This window comes from Schistocerca piceifrons, chromosome 1, assembly GCF_021461385.2.
Source record: "Schistocerca piceifrons isolate TAMUIC-IGC-003096 chromosome 1, iqSchPice1.1, whole genome shotgun sequence".
NCBI lineage: Eukaryota > Metazoa > Arthropoda > Insecta > Orthoptera > Acrididae > Schistocerca > Schistocerca piceifrons.
The window spans coordinates 572,816,201-572,835,996 of record NC_060138.1 but is presented as its reverse complement, the minus strand read 5'-3'; the positions used below and the strand labels follow the sequence as shown (position 1 = coordinate 572,835,996).

General features: G+C 45.1%; 1 protein-coding gene across 1 annotated transcript; it reads right to left on the bottom strand.

The window, feature by feature from the left end:
* Positions 1-649: 649 nt before the first annotated feature.
* On the bottom strand, positions 650-15,069 carry LOC124752479 (loricrin-like). The gene is made up of 7 exons (XM_047249000.1): positions 14,911-15,069; positions 7,422-7,503; positions 2,014-2,079; positions 1,705-1,920; positions 1,291-1,632; positions 1,126-1,182; positions 650-972 (listed from the first exon to the last, which is right to left on the bottom strand). The coding sequence occupies exons 1-7, from the start codon at positions 15,067-15,069 to the stop codon at positions 650-652; spliced, it is 1,245 nt and encodes a 414-aa protein (XP_047104956.1).
* Between the last annotated feature and the right edge of the window lie 4,727 nt (positions 15,070-19,796).

Sequence of the window (19,796 nt, the reverse complement as noted above, 5' to 3'; positions counted from 1 at the left end):
CTTATTCGTGCTTCGGACTACAAATGCTCAAAGTCATGAGACTGAAGCAGTCCAGAGAGCTGGCTGGTGAACAGTACGCTATTCTGTTTTCAGAACTACGTCTCGTATTGGAGCCTACGCAAGACAATTTCAACTGAGAAAACATCGGTTTGGATTGCTACAGACACGAAGCTAAGCTTCTGTTGTCTTCAGAACATTACACTGTGAAAAATCTTTGGAGATATATAAATAACACTTAAACAGTTACCAGTCTCCCTCCTTTGTACTTGTCTCACTTCCGTGCAGGATGGTAGAAGACTGTAATAAAATGATATTTTATTATCAGAGGGAAAAAAATAAGCAAAATTCCAGCTGTTTCGTTTTTGGCCCAGCTGAATATGAAAATGGTACCTTCGCAGAAATTACAAGTAAAGGGTAAGCTTTTTTAAAGGAAACATAGCCGAATTCTTATATGTAACGGGGAGCATACAGGTACCATGCATATTGTCAGGAAACGCATTGCTTAAGACATGGCGATTAGATCAACAATCATTCCTCAACGCTCATGATAATAAGGCAGCTTCCTATTATGGCAAAAATGGAGGCTGAACACTCTTCAAAGAAGCGCAATCGGAATGGCAAAGAGGCGGCTACCAGTTGAGACTGGATTCTAGTAGACATATCCCCCATTGCTGGCATACGCCTGGCCTCCACCTCCACTTCCTCCACCATGTCCGCCTCCACCGCCGCCTCCGCTGTAACCTCCGCCGCCACCTCCACTGTATCCTCCGCCACCACCATTGCTGTACCCTCCACCGCCACCACTGCTGTATCCTCCGCCGCCACCACTGCTGTATCCTCCACCTCCTCCGTTGCTGTATCCTCCGCCTCCACCTCCGTGTCCTCCACCACCACCGCTGCTGTACCCGCCGCCACCTCCATTACCTCCGCTGTACCCTCCTCCACCACCACTGTACCCACCAGCGCCTCCACCTCCACTGCCAAAGGAAGGTGCACCATAACTAGAAGAAAGGCCGCCGCCGCCACCACTACTAGAGAATGACGACGAGAAACTGGAAGATGATGAACCCGAGCCCAAGGATGGTGCACCATAACTGGATGATGGAGCAGATCCAAAACTACCACCGCCAAATGATCCACCACCTCCGCCAAACGATCCACCACCGCCGCCAAATGATCCACCTCCAGATGAAGGAGCTCCATAGCTTGATGACGGGGTCTTGGCAGGAGCACTGTAGCTAGACGATAGTGACGATCCAAAGGATGCACCGCCGCCTCCAAAAGACCCACCGCCGCCGAATGATCCGCCACCAGCTGAGGGTGCTCCATAGCTGGATGATAGGCTGCCTCCTCCTCCACCGCCTCCGAAAGATCCACCTCCGAAAGATCCACCTCCAAAAGATCCGCCACCAGCTGAGGGTGCTCCATAGCTGGATGATAGGCTTCCTCCTCCTCCACCGCCGCCAAATGATCCACCTCCCGATGACGGTGCTCCATAGCTAGACGATGGCGCAGAAGCAAATCCGCCGCCGCTACCACCGCCGAATGATCCACCGCCACCACCAAAGGATCCGCCCCCGAAAGAGCCACCACCTGACGAGGGTGCACCATAGCTAGATGAGGGAGCAGAAGCTATCGATCCACCGCCAAAAGAACCACCTCCGAAAGATCCACCTCCAAAGGATCCGCCGCCGAAGGAACCGCCGCCAGAAGACGGAGCACCGTAGCTGCTCGACGGGCGAGACTTTCCGCCTCCACCTCCGCCTCCGCCTCCACCGCCGAATCCCCCGTGGCTTTTCCCGCGTCCACCACCGTTACCAAAGCCTCCTCCTCCTCCTCCAAATGATGGTGCACCGTACATGCTGGATGGCCGGGAAGGCCCGGCGGGTGCTCCATAGCTGCTCGACGGTTTCCCGCCTCCTCCACCAAATCCACCGCCTCCGAAGCCACCGCCCCCAAATCCTCCGCCTCCAAAACCACCGCCACCTCCGCCGAAGCCGCCGCCGCCGCCACCACCTGCAGAAGGAGCTCCGTACATGGAGGACGGCCGGGAAGGTGCTCCGTAGCTCGTCAGTGGCGCTGTGGACCGAAGAGCAATAGATGAAAACTGGCAATGGCAAACGTGCATAAATCATTCCGACTGGTCCCACAAGATAAATATCACCAGAATGTGATTTCTTTTTTGTGCACGTTTAGCTTTATACAAAAATTGCAAGCTTTATATTAAGAGAAGACAAGATGGAAGATTCTGAGAAACTAATCAAGCTCTCTCGTCTCTAAAGAAACCGAAAGGAATTCACTTGAAGCTGTTTGCGAAAAACTAGGGAAATCTCATTATGATGGCTAGAAGAGGATTTATCCGAAATATTCAAGTGTCTTGCTCCAAGCTCACGTAACACACTACACTTAAGTAGTGGTAGTGGTGGTAAGTTCCTGTGGTACCAAACTGCTAAGGTCATCGGTCCCTAGGCTTACACACCACTTAACCTAACTTAAACTAACCTATGCTAAGGACAACACATACACCCATGCCCAAGGGAGGAGTCGAACCTCCGACAGGGGGAGCCGCGCGAACCGTGGCAAGTCACCTGAGACCGCGTGGCTATCCCGCGTGGCTACACTTAAGTCCAATACAACATGGGCGCACAGAATAATGTTAAAAAAATGAACGAATGTTGTAACCTATCAATTACAATTACAGTAAGACACTTTTTGTATTAATCTAGGGTGTGTATTTCGCAAGTCGGACTCTTACGCAACAAATTAACTGAAACAATATCTTGGAAACCTGTTCACATTATTTCAAAATACAAGGGACAGTAAAACGAAAACAAGAAAAATGGAGAAAAGTAAGTAAATTGTTTACTATCTCAGAAGTAATGATCATAAATGTTAATACATACATTTATACCACTGGAGGCAAGGAAATCAGTGCCTTCATGGAAAAATGTTTGCGCTTGTCTACGGAACCATAACTGCACCAAGGCGTGCACGTCTTCGACCGAAGCAAATCAGCAGCCACGAGCGTCTTTCCTCAGGGCTCCAAGAATGTGTGAAACGCATAGGGAGGGATCAGGACTATACAGGATGTATAAGGCTTCCCAATGAAAATTCTGCGCATTTTGGGCCCGCCCACATATTGCCCACATATTGTCAACGTTGTTTCGAGTACGCTAGAGAAGCTTCACTGCGAAGCCGTTACCTCCATTCAGTCCCAGTCCCTTCCCACGCGATTTCCATATCTTTGGAATCCTGAAGAAAGACTTTCGTGGCCGTCGATTAGGTTCGTACGAAGAGGGCACGCCTGGGTACAATTATGTTTCCGTAGACAACGAAGTGGGATAAGGTATTAATGGTTATTGCTATTACTTTCGAAATAACAAACAATTTACTTACTTTTTCCATCTGTCTCATTTTCATTTCACACGAAGAAGGTCAGTGTTGCAGGAATGCTGCACGGTAACTTGATCATCACATGATAAGGACAAAATCTGTATACCATCATGTAAAGTGAAACTCTGCAGCTGTTTGTGGAACCAGTGAAATAAAATGCAAACCTTTGTGAAAAAGAGCAATGGAAGTAGAAAAGCGTAAACCAAAAGAATGCGGCCCGATAACTTGTTCCACCGATGTCTTGCTCTGTAATGGTAATAAAGTGAAATACTGTGTGTGTGTGTGTGTGTGTGTGGAGACAGGGGCCGTGAGGTTGGGCACACAAAGACGCACATAAAGAAGACACATAATCGAAAAACTGAAGGTGTGTTCTAGCACTGAGGCAGATTCATCGCAAACAAATTATGAAATTGTAATATGATTGGTTACAAGTTAATCTTCATACTTCAATGCACGACTACAAGGCTTCATAAGAGCCTCAAATATTTATGGAAGATGTTATCGACAGCAGCAAGGAAAGGAGGCTGCATATGCTTGCAGATTCAATACAGGAGTTGGCTTAAAAGGCGCGATAATTCTATGGAAACACGTGTAAGCAGGTATTCTGTGACTCCCGTCTTTGTTTGTTATGTCAGCAAAAGCCTTATTTCCTCACATGTCTCTCACGTAACTTTAGGTTGTAAATCGAACAGAAGTAATTCACAAACTGTGTTAGGTACCACATCAGCTGAGTCGACAACACCAACTTTCTTGTGTTTATGTTGGAACCCCGATACTAGTATCACTTTGTAGCTCGGAAAGAGTAAATGGAGTGACGTGACTGTGGCTAAAGATTTTCTTTCTTGGCTACACAAAACTCACATATTAGGATCTTCAGGAATGTAATATACATATTTGTAGAAGTTCAAATCTTGTGCAGACACGTTTAAGATTGTTATTACTACCTGTATATAATTTTATCGAGTAAGCTATGAACTTGTTTGAAAATAAAGGGTATATTTGGTGTCTGCCTCCTGATATCATTTCTAGATGTTTTAAAACGTCTATGTGAACACATAGATGCACTGTTTGCAGCTACTGCCGCCGCTACTGGAGTTTGCAGGCGCACCAGCGCACGACGCCATGGAGACAACACATGCGGGTACTTTCTCGTTGCTTTCTCCCGCGTTATCGGCAGCGCCTGCACAGCGCGCTAACTGGCGTGGTTACGCACTTGCTTTCTTTGCTGATAGCGATCGCAGACAGCTGCGTCGCACTGCGTAAGCGCCAGGCACTTCCTTTCGGGAATTATCTAAAGAGGAATTTCACTGTGACAATGTGCAGAGTTTTATCTTGAACAAAGTAAGGGCAATATGAGATGCGAGTAAGTGCGTTATTGAAAATTCTCGGCTGTAGAGCTATACTTCCGAAAGAGAAATAAGTGAACACACGACTTCAGTTGGTCACAATTACGGGAACAAGGCTTACATAATTTCTCGACTTCTGCTTTTAAAATTTGCTAGCTGCGAGCTGAAAAAAAGGAACCAAATAATGTTTATCCCTCCACGAAATTACTTCAGCATCCAGTGTTCAAGCTGAAATTTAAGGTAAGAATATTGAGATCTGCCTCCTTTTCACACTGGAAGCTAAGGTGGATTAGGAAATTCATCACTGGATAAAGCTGTGTACTTGGCATCGAATCGACATCTCTGGTTGGCAGTGCTGCTTCCCAGGCTGGACATACGAGACAGATCACAGATTCGGTCAGCCAGTACGTCTTCCCAGCGTTCTAAACTTCACAGAGATACAATGATGAGCCAAAACATTATGCCCACCTCGAGGATGAGTGCCTCCTGGTAGTGTTGCGGACACCTTACTAGGAAAGAATGTATGCGGGAGAGAGACAAACGGGCAGTCATTACACCGAGGGGACGGGCCATAAATGCTGAAATCCACTGATATAAGCGTTTTTGACAAAGGGCGCATTGTTGTGGCGCTGCGGGTGGAAATGAGAATCTCTGAAACTGCTTAGCTGGTCGGTTTTTCGCATACTACTGTCGTGAGCACCCATGGAGAGTGGTCGATAGTTGGCGAAATAACGAGCAGGCTTTGTGGTATTCGACGTACATGTCTCATCACAAATCGTAGCGGTCTGAGCATCCCCCGCTGTGTAGTCCAGAATAGGCAGTGATCTGAGGCAGATCTGTCGACAGCGTACAATGCTGGTACAGGCACAAGTGTTTCGGAGCATTTCGATCGAAGGTCATTGTTGAACACGTAGCTGCACATCACACTACCTCTTCGCGTACCTATGTTAATCCAACGACATCGTCAGTTACAAATGCAGTGGGGACGGCATCACTGAGTTTCAGGTAGAAAGAAACGTGTCGCTTGTCGAGCGAATCCCATTTCTTGTTACATCAGGTCGATGGTTGGGTCCTTACACGCCGTCATCCAGGCCAGTGGCTGCTTGAAACGTGCACCATGCCACAGATGCAGAACGGTGTCAGCAGAATTTTTCTTGGGGTGCATTAAGCTGGGCTTCTGTGGGACCTGTGCTTGTACTCGACGACACCGCGACAGCAGTCATCTACGTGAACATTATTGGGAACACCTTTTCTGATTGCGATGACGTGTTCCGGAAGGGCAACACTCCGCAACACAAGGCCAGAATTGTGCTGCAATGGTTTGAGGAGCATGATCGTGAACTCATACTGATGCCTTGGCCAGAAAATGCCCCTGATCTGTACTCACTGGAACATCTATTGGGCGCCAGCTGCGTGCTCACAAACCACCGCCACGTAGTTTTGTGACGTGTGAATTGAAATCTGGTGGCATATACTTCAGGAAACCCATCAGGGACTTTAGAATTCCTGCCAAGCACAGTCGCTGCTGTACTGTGTTTTAAAAGTGGACCAGCACGGTATTAAACAAGTGGTCATAATTTTTTGGCTCATTAGTGTATCTTTCTAGTGTCTCATCTATAGCACACGTTCCAATGTGGAGTGAAAGTTTCAGTCAAGAAAATATCTTGGGACCTTGGTTAAAAAGTTTCTCGCCATAACCAGTCCCTCAAACGTGACCTACTTCGTCGTGCACCGTCACCGCTCCTTCAGCAGTGTTTACTACAAATTTCCTAAAATGACATAAACTTCTAATTTTAACTTAACTGTGATACCCACACGGAACAATGTCTCGTACTTATTAAGCTTCTCGTATGTATTCAAACAAAAGTTAAAAATTCGCGTTATGGCTGGTACACAATGACGATACCTCACTAAATGAGAAAGCCAATGGGAAAAGAAACCCAGTACAGAGCAGGTACCTCTTAACGAGATGCTGTCACATTTGACAGTGTTCGTCTGAAACCTTTCAACTTCTGAGAATAAGGCGTTTTAGATTATTTCTGACATTTTTTACCTACAGAACCGTGATACTGAGAATCCTGATGCCTTTCTGCAACATGGACACTTACAATTTAGAAACACCCACGTTTCGTTTAACTGTAGGTACCAATGGTGACATTTAGTGGACCTATATCAGAGTTTTTCCCATATGAATACCCTTTACAGTTGTCTTTTCCTCCCTAACGACGCCAGAGTTTTCAACGCGAACTTCACTAATATGATGTATAAGATCTACAGTTCATGTCAAACTCTTACAGTTCTCATCATAGTTTGACGATTTAGACAGATAACGTTAGGCAGGCAGAGTTCCTATAACAGTTCGCGGATTGATCTCTAGCTATGCAGCAGAATCAGTAAAACAGCACTGTAGAACATACACACCTATCGACATTTTTTTGTGCTTCTGTGGACCATAAGAACAATCCATCTGATGATCTAATGAATACAGCTTGAACCTTCACTTTTCGTATTCCTATTCGCAGGCTTAGTCGTCATGTTTGTTCAAGCATGCAACAAGTATTGTTCAGTCAGTGGCCAGAACTATTTGAAGAAGAATGTGACATTGTCTAACAACGCACAAAGTTTTACCGTAAATGACAACGGCCACGGGAACCTACAGACTTATATTCTGTATGTACTCACCATCTCTGCGTACGAGGCGTCTGCTGCCGTACCCGAAGACTTCAGCGGACGACGCCAGGAGGCAGCACAAGGCCAGCAGCGTCTGAAACAGTCATTACGTGCCTTCGTCAGTAGGTGTTCTGCGTGGTTTCATTTCGATGCTTTTTTTTCTATTGGTCTACCTAGCACTCTTCCTAATATGAATTCATTTTTCCAAAAGCAATCAACGCATCGGAGTTTTCGTGTGCTTTATCTAGCAAGGCAGTGGACGCCAGTATCATGTAGATGATAATGGTATGAGATTGTGCAATTCATTGCCGTGTGTGTGAAAGGCTTGTGAACGTGGAGTCCCGGCGCTGGAAGATAGCCCACTCATTTCAATCATTTCTTTAATGTGGCACCACAGGGACAGCTGAGCGTAACGCGTCATACATCTTCACCCCATAAGAAATTATGCAGCGGAATACGGTCCGTTGCCACCTGAGATGTATAAATATTTTCCGTTAACAGGGTTCTAATGCACTGCCTCCGAGTCGACGGAGACTGCGAATAGGGGTTCATGCAAATGTAAATGTTCTTAAAGAAAGTAAATGCTATGAAGTGTGAATTTAAGAAAGTCGAAAAACAAAAATATTTATTTCATGGTTTCGTTTGTTATAACAGAAAAACAGGCTATTAATGTTTCTACAAGCTTTTTCTTCAGACGCTGCCAGTGATTAATGTGTGAAGAAAGTGTTTGGTGTAGGTCGTATAGAAGCAGTTGGGTACAGATGTTTAGGAATACACGCATTTGACAACTAGTTACTGTTTTCTGTTAACTAAAGATTAGATCTTTACCAGAAAGAAGTCTGTAGAATTTAGCGTGAGTTGATACCCGTGAGATTGTCAGATCCGTGTTTTATATACGGATAAGGGAAAGCTGTCATCAACAAAGGCCATCTACTTTACGTCAAAAGCATATACACAACATTGTGCCGTGTATAAGAGTGCTGAATCATTGATACAGACAGAGTTAAAATTAAAATCTTAAAATGTTCCAAAGATATTTAGACCTATCCCAGTCTGAAATATAGAATATATATTCGCATAACAAGTGATATTCCTTGTGGAATATTTTGATGAAAGTTATATTTGAAAAAGTTTGTACCTGCTCTTAACGAAAGACGTTAAATTTTGCACTGAAAGAGCGAAACGAGCAGCATGTTTACTGAACCTTCAGCTTAAAAAGAAAAACCCTAATACTGTTGAGTTCGTTTCAGAATTTATGTTATATAAGACTTTCCTAAAGTACTCCGAACTAGTGACAAGTCTTGGTCACTTGTCAGTTCATTACTCATTTTATTAAAACACAGTGGCGCTGCATGTGTCATAACTTTCCACCATAGCCCTCGACTTTCACTTAAGTTAAAACTAAAGACATTGCGTTCAGCATTTTCCGTCGTGGTTTCGTTGGACGATCTTCTTAGGCTCATGTTCCGAACAGGGGTACACTCACAGAGACGTACTGTAGATTTAACTCTTAATGTTCCTCGGTGGTGACTCGAAGAGAGTCAGGAAACGCACCAGTAAAACACAGCTTCTAGTGTGAATTTCCTGACAAACTGAAGTATTGTCGACTCGAGGACTGTTCGCCTGTTCTGTTAGGACCGTGAATCACCAGTAACTAGACGTATGTTTCAACGTGACACCCCCTCCAGACGGCCACTTGGCACTACCAAGAGGGCAGAAGACCATCGTGGTCGCCGTATGGCTCTGGCATATCGTACTGCATCTGCAGCAGCCATTTCAGCAGCAGTTGGAACCGATGTGACACAACGAACTAGTAGAAATAGATTACTTCAAAGACAGTTCCTGGTCAGACGGCCTATAGCGTGAATTCTATTGGTCCTAAACCACCGTCGTTTGCGACTTCAGTAGTGTCGAGCGAGAGCTCATCGGAGAGAAGAATGGAGGCCTGTTATGTTTTCTGATGAATGTCCGTTCATCTTCCATGCCAGTGATGGCCCTGTGTTGGTTAAAAGGAGGCTAGTTGAAGGCGTACAACCAACCTGTCTGCGTGCTACACACTGGACCAACACCTGGAGTAAGGGTCTGCGGTACGATTTCGTATGACAGCAGGAGCACTCTGGTGTTTGTTCCACGCACCCTGACTGCAAATTTGAACATCAGTCGGGTGATTCAACCTATTGTGTTGCCAATCACGAACAGTGTTCCAAGGGTGTTTTCCAACAGGATTACGTTCGCCCCCATACTGCTGTTATAACCCAACATGCTCTACAGAGTGTCAACATGCTGACATGCACCGCTCGGTCACGAGATCTCTCTCCAATCGAGCACATATAGGACATCAACGTACGACAACTCCAGTGTCATCCGCAAACAGCATTAACCATACCTGTATTGACAGATCAAGTCTAACAGGCTTCGAACTCCATCCCACAAACTGACAACCGCCACCTCTAAAACACAATGCTTGTACGTTTGTATCAATTCTGGCGGTGACGCCGGTTATTAATGCACCAGCATTTCACATTTGCAACGGCTTATCTCACGCTTGCATTAACCTGTGATCTTGCTATGTTAATCACTTAAATATGTTACCTAGACAAATAAATTCCAGAAATTTCATCACTCTACTTTAATTATGTTTTGGTGTTGCAGTTTTTTTGGTCAGTGTAGGTCCACCGAGAGACTGATGGACCGGAGACTGATAAATCAATAGCTCAGGTCTTGAAAATGGCCACATTTCGGTCACGACGGGGGTTTACAAAATTCTTCAGGTTTGCCATATCCAGCTGTAGCCACTGATTGATGATTAGATCCCGTAGAGCTACTAAATTGGGGAGATATTGATTGATGCCTTTCAGAAATGGCTCTAAGCATTAAGGGACTTAACATCTGAGGTCATCAGTCCGCTACTACTTAAACCTAACTATCCTAAGGACATCACCCACATCCATGCCCGAGGCAGGATTCGAAACTGCGACCTTGGCAGCCGCCTGGTTCCGTACTGAAGCGCCTAGAACCGCTCGGCCACAGCAGCCGGCTTGATGCCTTTCACACGTTGCTCAGACAGTTTCTCTATGGTTGGAATCGGCTGAAATAGTGAATTAGTGGAGATGCGATATGGTGTCTGAGTGATCGTCATACTGTTGTTGCCATCTTGGAAGAGTCTTCGTGAAGGTGTAGAAGAAAAGGATCAGTGCTCACCGAGAACATTGAAAAAACATGGTGGTTTATATTCACCGTAACCTGAATGAATGGACCAAATCACCTCCAGCCACCACCCACACGCGGCGATTTAAACGCCTTCTTGGGCCGGCTGTGCAATCAGCTCCTTACATAATTTGACGAGAGGAAAAACTGTGATGCCCCACCACAATGCATGCGTCCAGTCAGCTGCAGTACAATTTCTGTGTTTTTTTGAACTACTGAAAATTGTAACCTTATATGCCAGTGCGAGCAGTATCCTTTTGCGAGGTACTCGACTCCAAATGTCCGTTGTATACAGTTCCTGTCGCAATGTTCTTTGGCAAACTGGTTGAGATGGACTTGCATTCACTTAGAGCAAAATTTTTGTCGGCTTTGAAAAGTCATTGACGAGGGGTAACACTCGTTTCCGGTCTCTGTCGGTTAGGACAGTTCTGCGCCATGTTACATGCCTTCGACTAGTACACCACTCCTTGTAGACGAGTCGCACAGATTCCATTGCTACCCAAATAAATCGGAGAACTTTATTTACCCTTGGTTCATGGGCACTATCAAACATGCTACCATCTTTCTTCTCTTCTTCCATGCCTTCACGCCGACCCATCTTATTGCACTGTTTCCACGTATTCGAAACACCGTTTGGGGTCTACCACTTTTACTTCAATGTTGGACCGTGACAGGACCGCTTGTTACCAGTAAAACACCTTCTACAGGTCTCTAGTGTTCTCTCTTAGGTGGGGTGACGAATGTTTTGTCTGGCCAGCTCATAACGTCATTAGAGACAAAATACGAGCTCATACTGGGGGAGGATGAAGAAAGCAATTCGAAACAATCGTCGTGACATACTTCTGTAGAAATCTAAGAAAATCAGCGGAAAATTAACACTGACTGACCGTAAGTGTATTTCAAACACTTAGGAGTTTCAGCAACTATGCCACTTCCCTCGGTCCCTAGGTATAGCTCGGAACAAACAAAACGCTTCTGTAACAAGTAAATGCCTAGTCAAACGATATAGTTATTAAGTTATAGGATAAATATAACTAAAGAACAACGTCGACTTTCGCACATGTTGAATTGTCGTGTGTGCCACACACCTCTCTTTAGGGAAGAAGTTTTTAGCGACATTTCAAAAATATAACGAAATGAGTCGAATTTAATTTGTCATCGCAATTCGATTTCGGCAGAGGTGCCTCAACTATAAATGTGGTAAGATGGACAGCACCTGCTCTCTAAGGAGTTTTACGCCAGTTTTGACAGTTTATCTTTGCTGTACATGTTGCTCATCCCTGAAATGACATTGTGGGTCTAGTAAATTTGTTACACGTATAGAAACTAACCGCAGGTACGTAAATCTTTTCGGCTCGTTCCTGCCACTGCAACTCGCGCTCTCTGTGACCCACTGACCGACAAGAGTGACAGTGTTCGCACCTGCGGTTAGGCAGACCCGCAACGCAGCAAACCGCGAGCCTCTGTTTACGACCGGAGTCGCCTGCTTACGGTCGCTAACCCCGACACAGTGAGGCTGTAGGAGCACCAGCGTCTCTTATGATGGGTTAATATAGAGATTCGGGAAAGCATTTCACGTGCTTGTTACAAGTAATTACCTATGAGAGACCTTTTGTAGGCTACATCAAGGTTTGTATTAAGATTGTTGCTGAACAGTGAGATGCGTAAGTGGAAACATCATATTCCCGCAACTATTAGAAAGTGAAGTCTTTGTATTTCTGACTAGTTAGTTGCTTGGGTTGCTATCGAGCGATTTTAGTGGCGTACCCCATAATCCGAATGAAAGTTTTTTACAACATGCACATGAACGAAAATGCTGCGAACTGGAATAGTGTCAATAGATTACCTGCGAAGTCTTATCCTAACAATCGTATGTTCCTCAGCTTGTGCAATAGCTAGCTAGCTGCAGCTTATAACTATTAATAGGAATAATTTATGATTTTTCCCTGATTTAACGATAATTTTTAGACACATGGTACTAAGCCATATAATAAACAAGTCGTATAGTTTGATTTCGAGACCTAAATTTCAGTTAGTAGCTGTTGAGGTTGGTAACGGTAACGGTACTTATCAGTAACATGTATTGCAGGCTGGACCATCGACTGATACGTATGCCTGATTCTAGGCACTGAGGTGCACAGAGGTTCATAGACGGTAACTTGAGGTATCTCGGCAACCAACATTTAATGTAGCCTTGCAAAACAGATAACACATGGAAACGAGGTAGGAATATACTGAAACATTCACCAAGGTGTTCCACGTTCTGCTAAAGTACTTGTGGAAACGAGAGAGATAGAGCATTATTAAGACTTTAGGCTCGTACTGGCGAGGAGAGCGGTTCATATCTACAACCGTCCGTACAGACATAGATTTTCCGTGTTTCCGAAAATAAGACAAACGTTGGAATAATGCCCCAAAAAATGACACAACCCATCTTCTTCCCGAACCGAACTTGCTCTCCGTTTCCAACCACCCCATCGTCGACGGGACTTAAAGTTCTATCTGCGCTTCCATCGCACACTGCGAAGTGTTAGACACTATTCTGCCACTCCCTGTCCTGCGTTAAGCATACACTACAGAATTTTAATGTTGGAAAATCGCTGTCCTCTTACTCTAAAGACTACGAATATGCTCGACTTGTTTAAGGTTTGGGAGAATGAGCTCATGATGGTCTTGTTGAAAGATCTATCTCCACCGTCTGTAAGCTGATTTGGGGAAACAATGGATAATTTCGTCAGAAAGAAGGATCATGATTAGCATCAGCGTTCATAATTGCGTTATACCTACGACCGCATCGTTAGCGACGCCAGTGGACAATTCTAGCTCCAGTATAGTCCAAATCTACAACTATACACCGCAATCCACCTAATAATATATGGCAAATGGTATTTGAGGTGCCATTATCAGCATCCATTCACAACCGTGAGAGCGTGTCTGCGTAGGTATACTTGTGAGATGTAGTTCCAATTATTTTCTCCTCGTGGTCATTTAGGAAGACACAGTTAGAGGAAACAATACATTTCCCGACACTAGAAATTGCAGCTGTAAAGCCTCTCTTCTAGCGTCTGCCACCGGAGCAGATCAATAAAGCTAAACGATCTCAAGATTGAAAGTGCCATTCTTCGTTGCATCTTCTCTGTCTACCTAGTATAGTGTACATACTACAGTTGTGTGACGATATACACCGTAACTTTTGACTTGTCGTCTAAAAAAGTCAAGTTGGTGACTGAGTCTCGTGGGATGTATATGAAGAATCGATTTGGCAAAGCGTCACCGGTAGGTCATATTTCATGTTCTGAAAAAATGTAGTCCACATGGTATCTTATGGAAAACAGAGTGTGAATATGTACTGTGCAGTAAATAAGTACTACAAGGTGACGACCATCCTGGCATAGGTCTGACTCCAGCAGCTCCGTGGTTGAGCACATGTAGATTCCTACTCTCAAGGATGTCCACATGAAACAACAGGTCCAGGTTTTAGCGAGAGTTTACAGGTCGCCCGTGCCTTGTAGTGTGTAGTTTGTTATTGTGGTCTTCAAGGGAAGGATGATCTGTTGCAGTTCTCCACGCTGTTCTGTCCTATCCTATCCATTTGAACCTGCATTACTGTATTCAAGCCCTGCTCTCCCTCACCAATGTTTACACTCCAAATTTCTCTCCATTACTAAACTGACGATTCTTTGACGCCTCAGGGTGTGTATGTACTATAGTTGTGTGACTGAAACTACAAAATAACTCGCAACTAGGTGTCACTGGATGTGTAGGAAGAATCTATTCCCAAAAGTGTCGCTAGTAAACCATATCCCATGTGCTAGAAAGAGTATTATATTCCTATTATCAATGGTTGCATGCTAAAGTAATTATAAGAACATTGCAGCCCTGATGAAACACGGACGGCTTGTAAAATGGGCAGGTCGCTAGTGGGGACAAAAATGGACGGCCTTAGAAGCCCAGGGATTTTTCTTTCTGCCAGGAGACCTCGAGGCACACCAAAGAAATGGTGGAGAGATGGAGTTGCTGCTGAGAGACATGGATGGTGATTGGCGACAGAACGCAGGAGACAGAATCCAGTGGAAGAAGAGCAGTGTAGTTACGCGCTGTCCTCTGGGCCTCATTGCGCAAAGTAAGTAAGAAAGTAATTGGATCACTGGGTGTAAGTAGTGAGTGGTGTTCTGGCCGATACGCACGGCCCCCCATGTAGATTCCTGGTTTCTAGTGTGTCCACGTCAGAAGGTAGACCTCAGCCCTGCAGCAGAGTGGAGTTTAGGTCTCATAACTCAGAGGTCGGACTCACCGTGCGCGGCGCGGCCATGTCTGTGAGCAGGAGAACGCTTTTCTGCTCTGGCTGGTGCTGTGCAGCTGCTGCTGGTGTGGCGCGGTTGCTCACCGACTGCCGAGAGCCCCGCGCCGCGCGCTTATATAGCGGCCGGAGAAAGTGTCGGGCGGCGCACATCTCCCGCCAGCAGGCAGCCCGCGATGCGATACACGCCTCTCACGGGGGCCACCGCCGCGCTGACCTCTTTGGTCAAAGCCTGGGATCCCTCCGCGTAACGCACCCACGCACCTCATCGCTGCTGCCCTCCAGCTGTTCCAGAACTGACACGTCCTCTGGCGACTTCCCACGCTTCGTGGTCTTCTTCGTTGCAATATCGCACCTAAACTCATTTGAGGCAGAAAAATTTCCATGCCACGTACAGTAGCAAATAACGATTGACTTATTGTGCGTACACACTACAGTGGGGAGAATACATGATAATATGTTGCAGACGGGGGGCTCAGCTGGGCATTGAACAAGCAATGTCCATGGAATATGACAAGACCACTCTTGTTCCCTATACCAAGTACTTAACCAAGTACATAACCTATCTGACCGATAGGGTGAGTAGCAATCTACTACTGTTTATTGATGACGCCGTAGTGTGGAGGGAAGAAGAGGTTCTTTTCGTATATATATAAATCAGTTATATCAAGTATTATTGCTTTCTACGTCTGTTGAAGTTTCTAGAAACGGCATTTGGGATACACTACAGAATTATCTTACTGGGATCACCTTGCACCTCTCTCAAGGACCATGGAAACAAAAATTTTGCAGTTAGGCCCTGAAGACCGCTGTGTCATCCTGTCACTCATCATCGGATGCGGTATGGAGCGGCATGTGGTCACACACTGCACTTCAGGTCTTTGGCGACGTTCCAACCTTGGATCCGATTCCTCTTAGTCAGGTAGCTTCTCAGTTGGCATCACGAGGCTGAGTGCACCCCAGGTCCAGTCCTCCCACCAAGAAAATCCCTGGCAGCGACAGGAATCGCACCCGGGTCCCCTGCATAAGAGTCGGACTCGCTGACCACATGGCTATCCACGAAAACGCATTAGAGAAATAAGTGTTTATACGGAAGCATATAGACATTCGTTCTTTCCTAGCTCCATTTGCGAGTGGTACAGGAAAGAGAATGAGTGACATTAGTACAAAGTACACCCCCCCCTCAGCCCCCCTTCCCACCCCCCCTCCGCCCAGCTATGCACAGCAGCTTCTGCAGCATCCATCCAAACGTATCGTGTGGTTATAATTAAAGTGCAGCTACTGAGAGAGGTCTGGTGTGGGCTGTAGTTATTTTATGGCAGCGAAATCTCGCAGATATCCTAAAATGCGGACTCGATATATGCAGAAAGAAATGCAGTTTCAATTTTTGGCAGCACATGCAAATCCTGCGCTGTGAGTGCAAAAGAGACGTATGGAAACGTTTGTATATGTAATGGATTGGGAACCGTAAATATGCAGAAAAGATCAAACAAGCGAAAGAGGCATAATGCTGATGTTATTGTTAACCGCTGCTTACGCAATTTTTTTTAATATGAGCACCAGAAATGATGACGAGATGATGGATCCGTAAAACGACTTGATCAACAGTTGCTCGCAGCATTTCCATACACAGTCACATGCGGTGAGTGCAGTAGCTCTTGGTGTTCAACAAGCAGTTTGACAGTACCCCGAATTTGGTGTTCTGTTTATTCACTACAACCTGTAGTGTAAATATCTCTCGTTACTGCACAGAATATTGCCCGGCCACATGTCACCAACTTCTAGCTGTGCCAGAAACTGAAGATCATTCAGTACGTTGTTGTGGATCATGAGGTTTCAGTCGCTGCATCGTCTCGATCTTGTACAGTTGCCAGTGTAAAAGTGACCGCAAAACATTCCGTACTGTTAACCATGGGATGGAAATTTCGCGTGACACTGCAGGAGGACTAGCTCTACCTGGGGCACGTGCTGCATGTTCAGTTACAGCAATAGCAACTTCGCCAATAACCTCCAGCGGGATGGGACGCCCTCCTCTTCCAGGAGCCACACCAGGCTCACCCGTGTTTTCGAATTTCATTGTTATAGTCTTTAAACCATTTAATGACATCGGCGCTCTCCTCAGACCTTTCAGTTTGCCATACTATCTCACTACAGCAATGTAACTGCGCCGTCCACTTAAAATATTTCACTAACAGCACTCGGTCTCTCTTCTCGGTAGCCACACTGTTCACTAAAGTTATGATTTGTCGAATAACAGCGTGGTGCCATACCGAGAGTGTACAGCGCAAGATTTGCAGCAGGTGGTCAAAATTGAGACTAATTTTTTTCCCGCGTCAATCGGTTTCGCATTAACGCATTGGTATACACTGATAAGTCAGAACATTATGACCATTGTCCACCGCTAGGTCGCCCAGCACAGAGTCACAAGCGACTGAAAGAAAGCACAGGTGGCTACAGTATGTGCGAAGGGCAGAAGAACGGACCCACAAAATTACAGACCAATATCCATAAATTCGGTTTTCTGCAGAGTCCTTGAACCTTCATTAACAGACTGCAGTCAGGTCAAACGCCTAGAAATCTGGCACTGTCTGTTGTCCTTTGTCCATGGTTCGCAGTATATCACGTAAGAAGAGGGTAAGCTGAGTTTCGCATGAGCTCTAAAACCATGCTGATTCATGGACATAAGCTTCTGAGTCTCAAAAAAGTTATATTCAAATAAAGAGTATGTTCAAGTATTCTTCTACAGTGTATTGAGGAGCATTGTAGTTACCACACAGTGATGTCGCCTAAAGTAAATCGTATGGAAACCATCGCTATCGGGCGCCATCATCGCGTATGCAAATCAGTGGCCCGATGTTTACGCGAAGTACATGAGCTGTGCGTAGACATCTTATATAGACAGACCTACAAACAAACTATCGGATCACTGATAAGCAGAATTAGTGACGTACTTCATTCCAAAGACGGACAAACAAGTTGTAAGCAGGTTTTGGCTCATCAGTGTATCTATCAAGTTTCACTACCATATGATAAATACAGCCCACACTAGACGACCCAGAGTAGCTACACTTTAATTATAACAACCCGGTGTATAGAGATGAGGAGCGCACACCTACATGGAAATTACATCTACTCCGCAAGCCACCTTATGATGTGTCGCGGAGGGTACTTCTGTACCAGAGTCTCTTCCCCCCTTTCCTTATACAGTCGCCAATGGTTTTCGGGAAAAACGATTGATAGTAAGCCTAAGTTTAGGCTAGAATCTCTCTAATTTTATTTTCATGGTCGAAGTCACTTTGGTTGACATATACAGGTACGTCATTCCATGCTGCTTCAGATCTTTGCAGGAATTCATCAATGACTGTCGAGATGTTTCCATTGGATGTGAGATCGAGAAACTGCTGTCCAGGCCAAGGGTTGAACACCTTGTGTATTGAGTTAAGTCAGTACAGCACGAGGATTGTGCAATCTTGTTGGAAGGTATCCCAGAGAGCTCGAAGATATGCCACTGTCAGCGGTTTAAACCCCTGGCAAAGTAGCACTTGCTGACCAAATTACTGATCATGCAAACGGGAGCTGATTGTGTTGTGTACCCAATGGAGTAGGTGTCACGATGCCATGTGCTGCGCTCGTATGACGGTAGCTCTACTCGATGTCTCTATACAAGGTTACTTTCGTCGGGATGCTTACATAGAATCTGGGCTTGTCCAATGAGTGAACGTGGTCCCACTCTTGTGCCCAGGGGCATTGTTGGGGGTACCACTGTCGGCGTGTCTCTCTACGCTGCAGTGTAGACAGATCACAATACTCGTCGTCATGTTACAGTTCGCTGTTTTCCGTATGCTCACACTAACCATAAAGATACTTGACAACCCAACGTGCGTGCAGTGGTTCTACGATAGTGCACTGTAGAGTGCAGCATATGTCTGGCCTGTCAGGCGCTAGTATTGCAGAGTGGTTAAATCCCTCATTACATTCAGTATGGGCCTCCTGATCCTATCCATTCCATATTCGCTTGACATCCCTGGGACACGGATCAACAAGAGCAGCAGTACTGCAGAACAATATACTGCAATTGCACACGATAAGTGCTTTCTGCTGTCGAATTGTGATTCATATTTGCTTCGCACAAGAGGCACAACACAATCTTGTTAAAAAGCACTAACATTCAAATCTGATTTCTGGAAGAGAAGCTTTCCTTGTATACAGAATGCAGATGGCGTCACTCCTACCTGCTTTGGCCGGTTGCTCTAAAACGCTAATCGTTTGAGTAGTCAACCCCTTGGTGAGATGGAAGTACGTTACATGTTACCCTCATGATGCAGTTTTAATGGAAATCACTGTATTTAGTCTGTAATCTTTTTCTTTCAGGAAACCTCTCATCTGACAGATTGTTAATGAACCGATGAACCGACACTGTCAACAAAGAATTCATTATAAGGTGTAATCGCACAAAATATTAAAACAAACCAGCAAACCCTATTAAAAATTACATTTCTTAAGACCAAAGACCGCAATTACATTTTTGAACGTTCATAGTTTAGTTTAAGTTGTACTGAACACTAGGAACTCGCTGTTTTTTGAGATGGCTAACCTAAAAAAAAAAGTCGACATAAGAAATAGGACCTTTACACTCTAATCAGACCTAACAACAAACTAAAAATAACGTAATAGGCTTCCTGAAAGTGAGAATTTTGTGTTATGAGACTATTGATCGCTTTTGAGAAGTTAATATTTCTTGGAATAATAAGCAAGATTCAACTCTTTTCTGTAATCTGCAACTGAGAACATCACACGCACACATACCAAAGCATATCGACCACACTGCTCTTTGTGCACAAATATGATGTACAAACAGAAAACTATGCCAAAGAATGTGT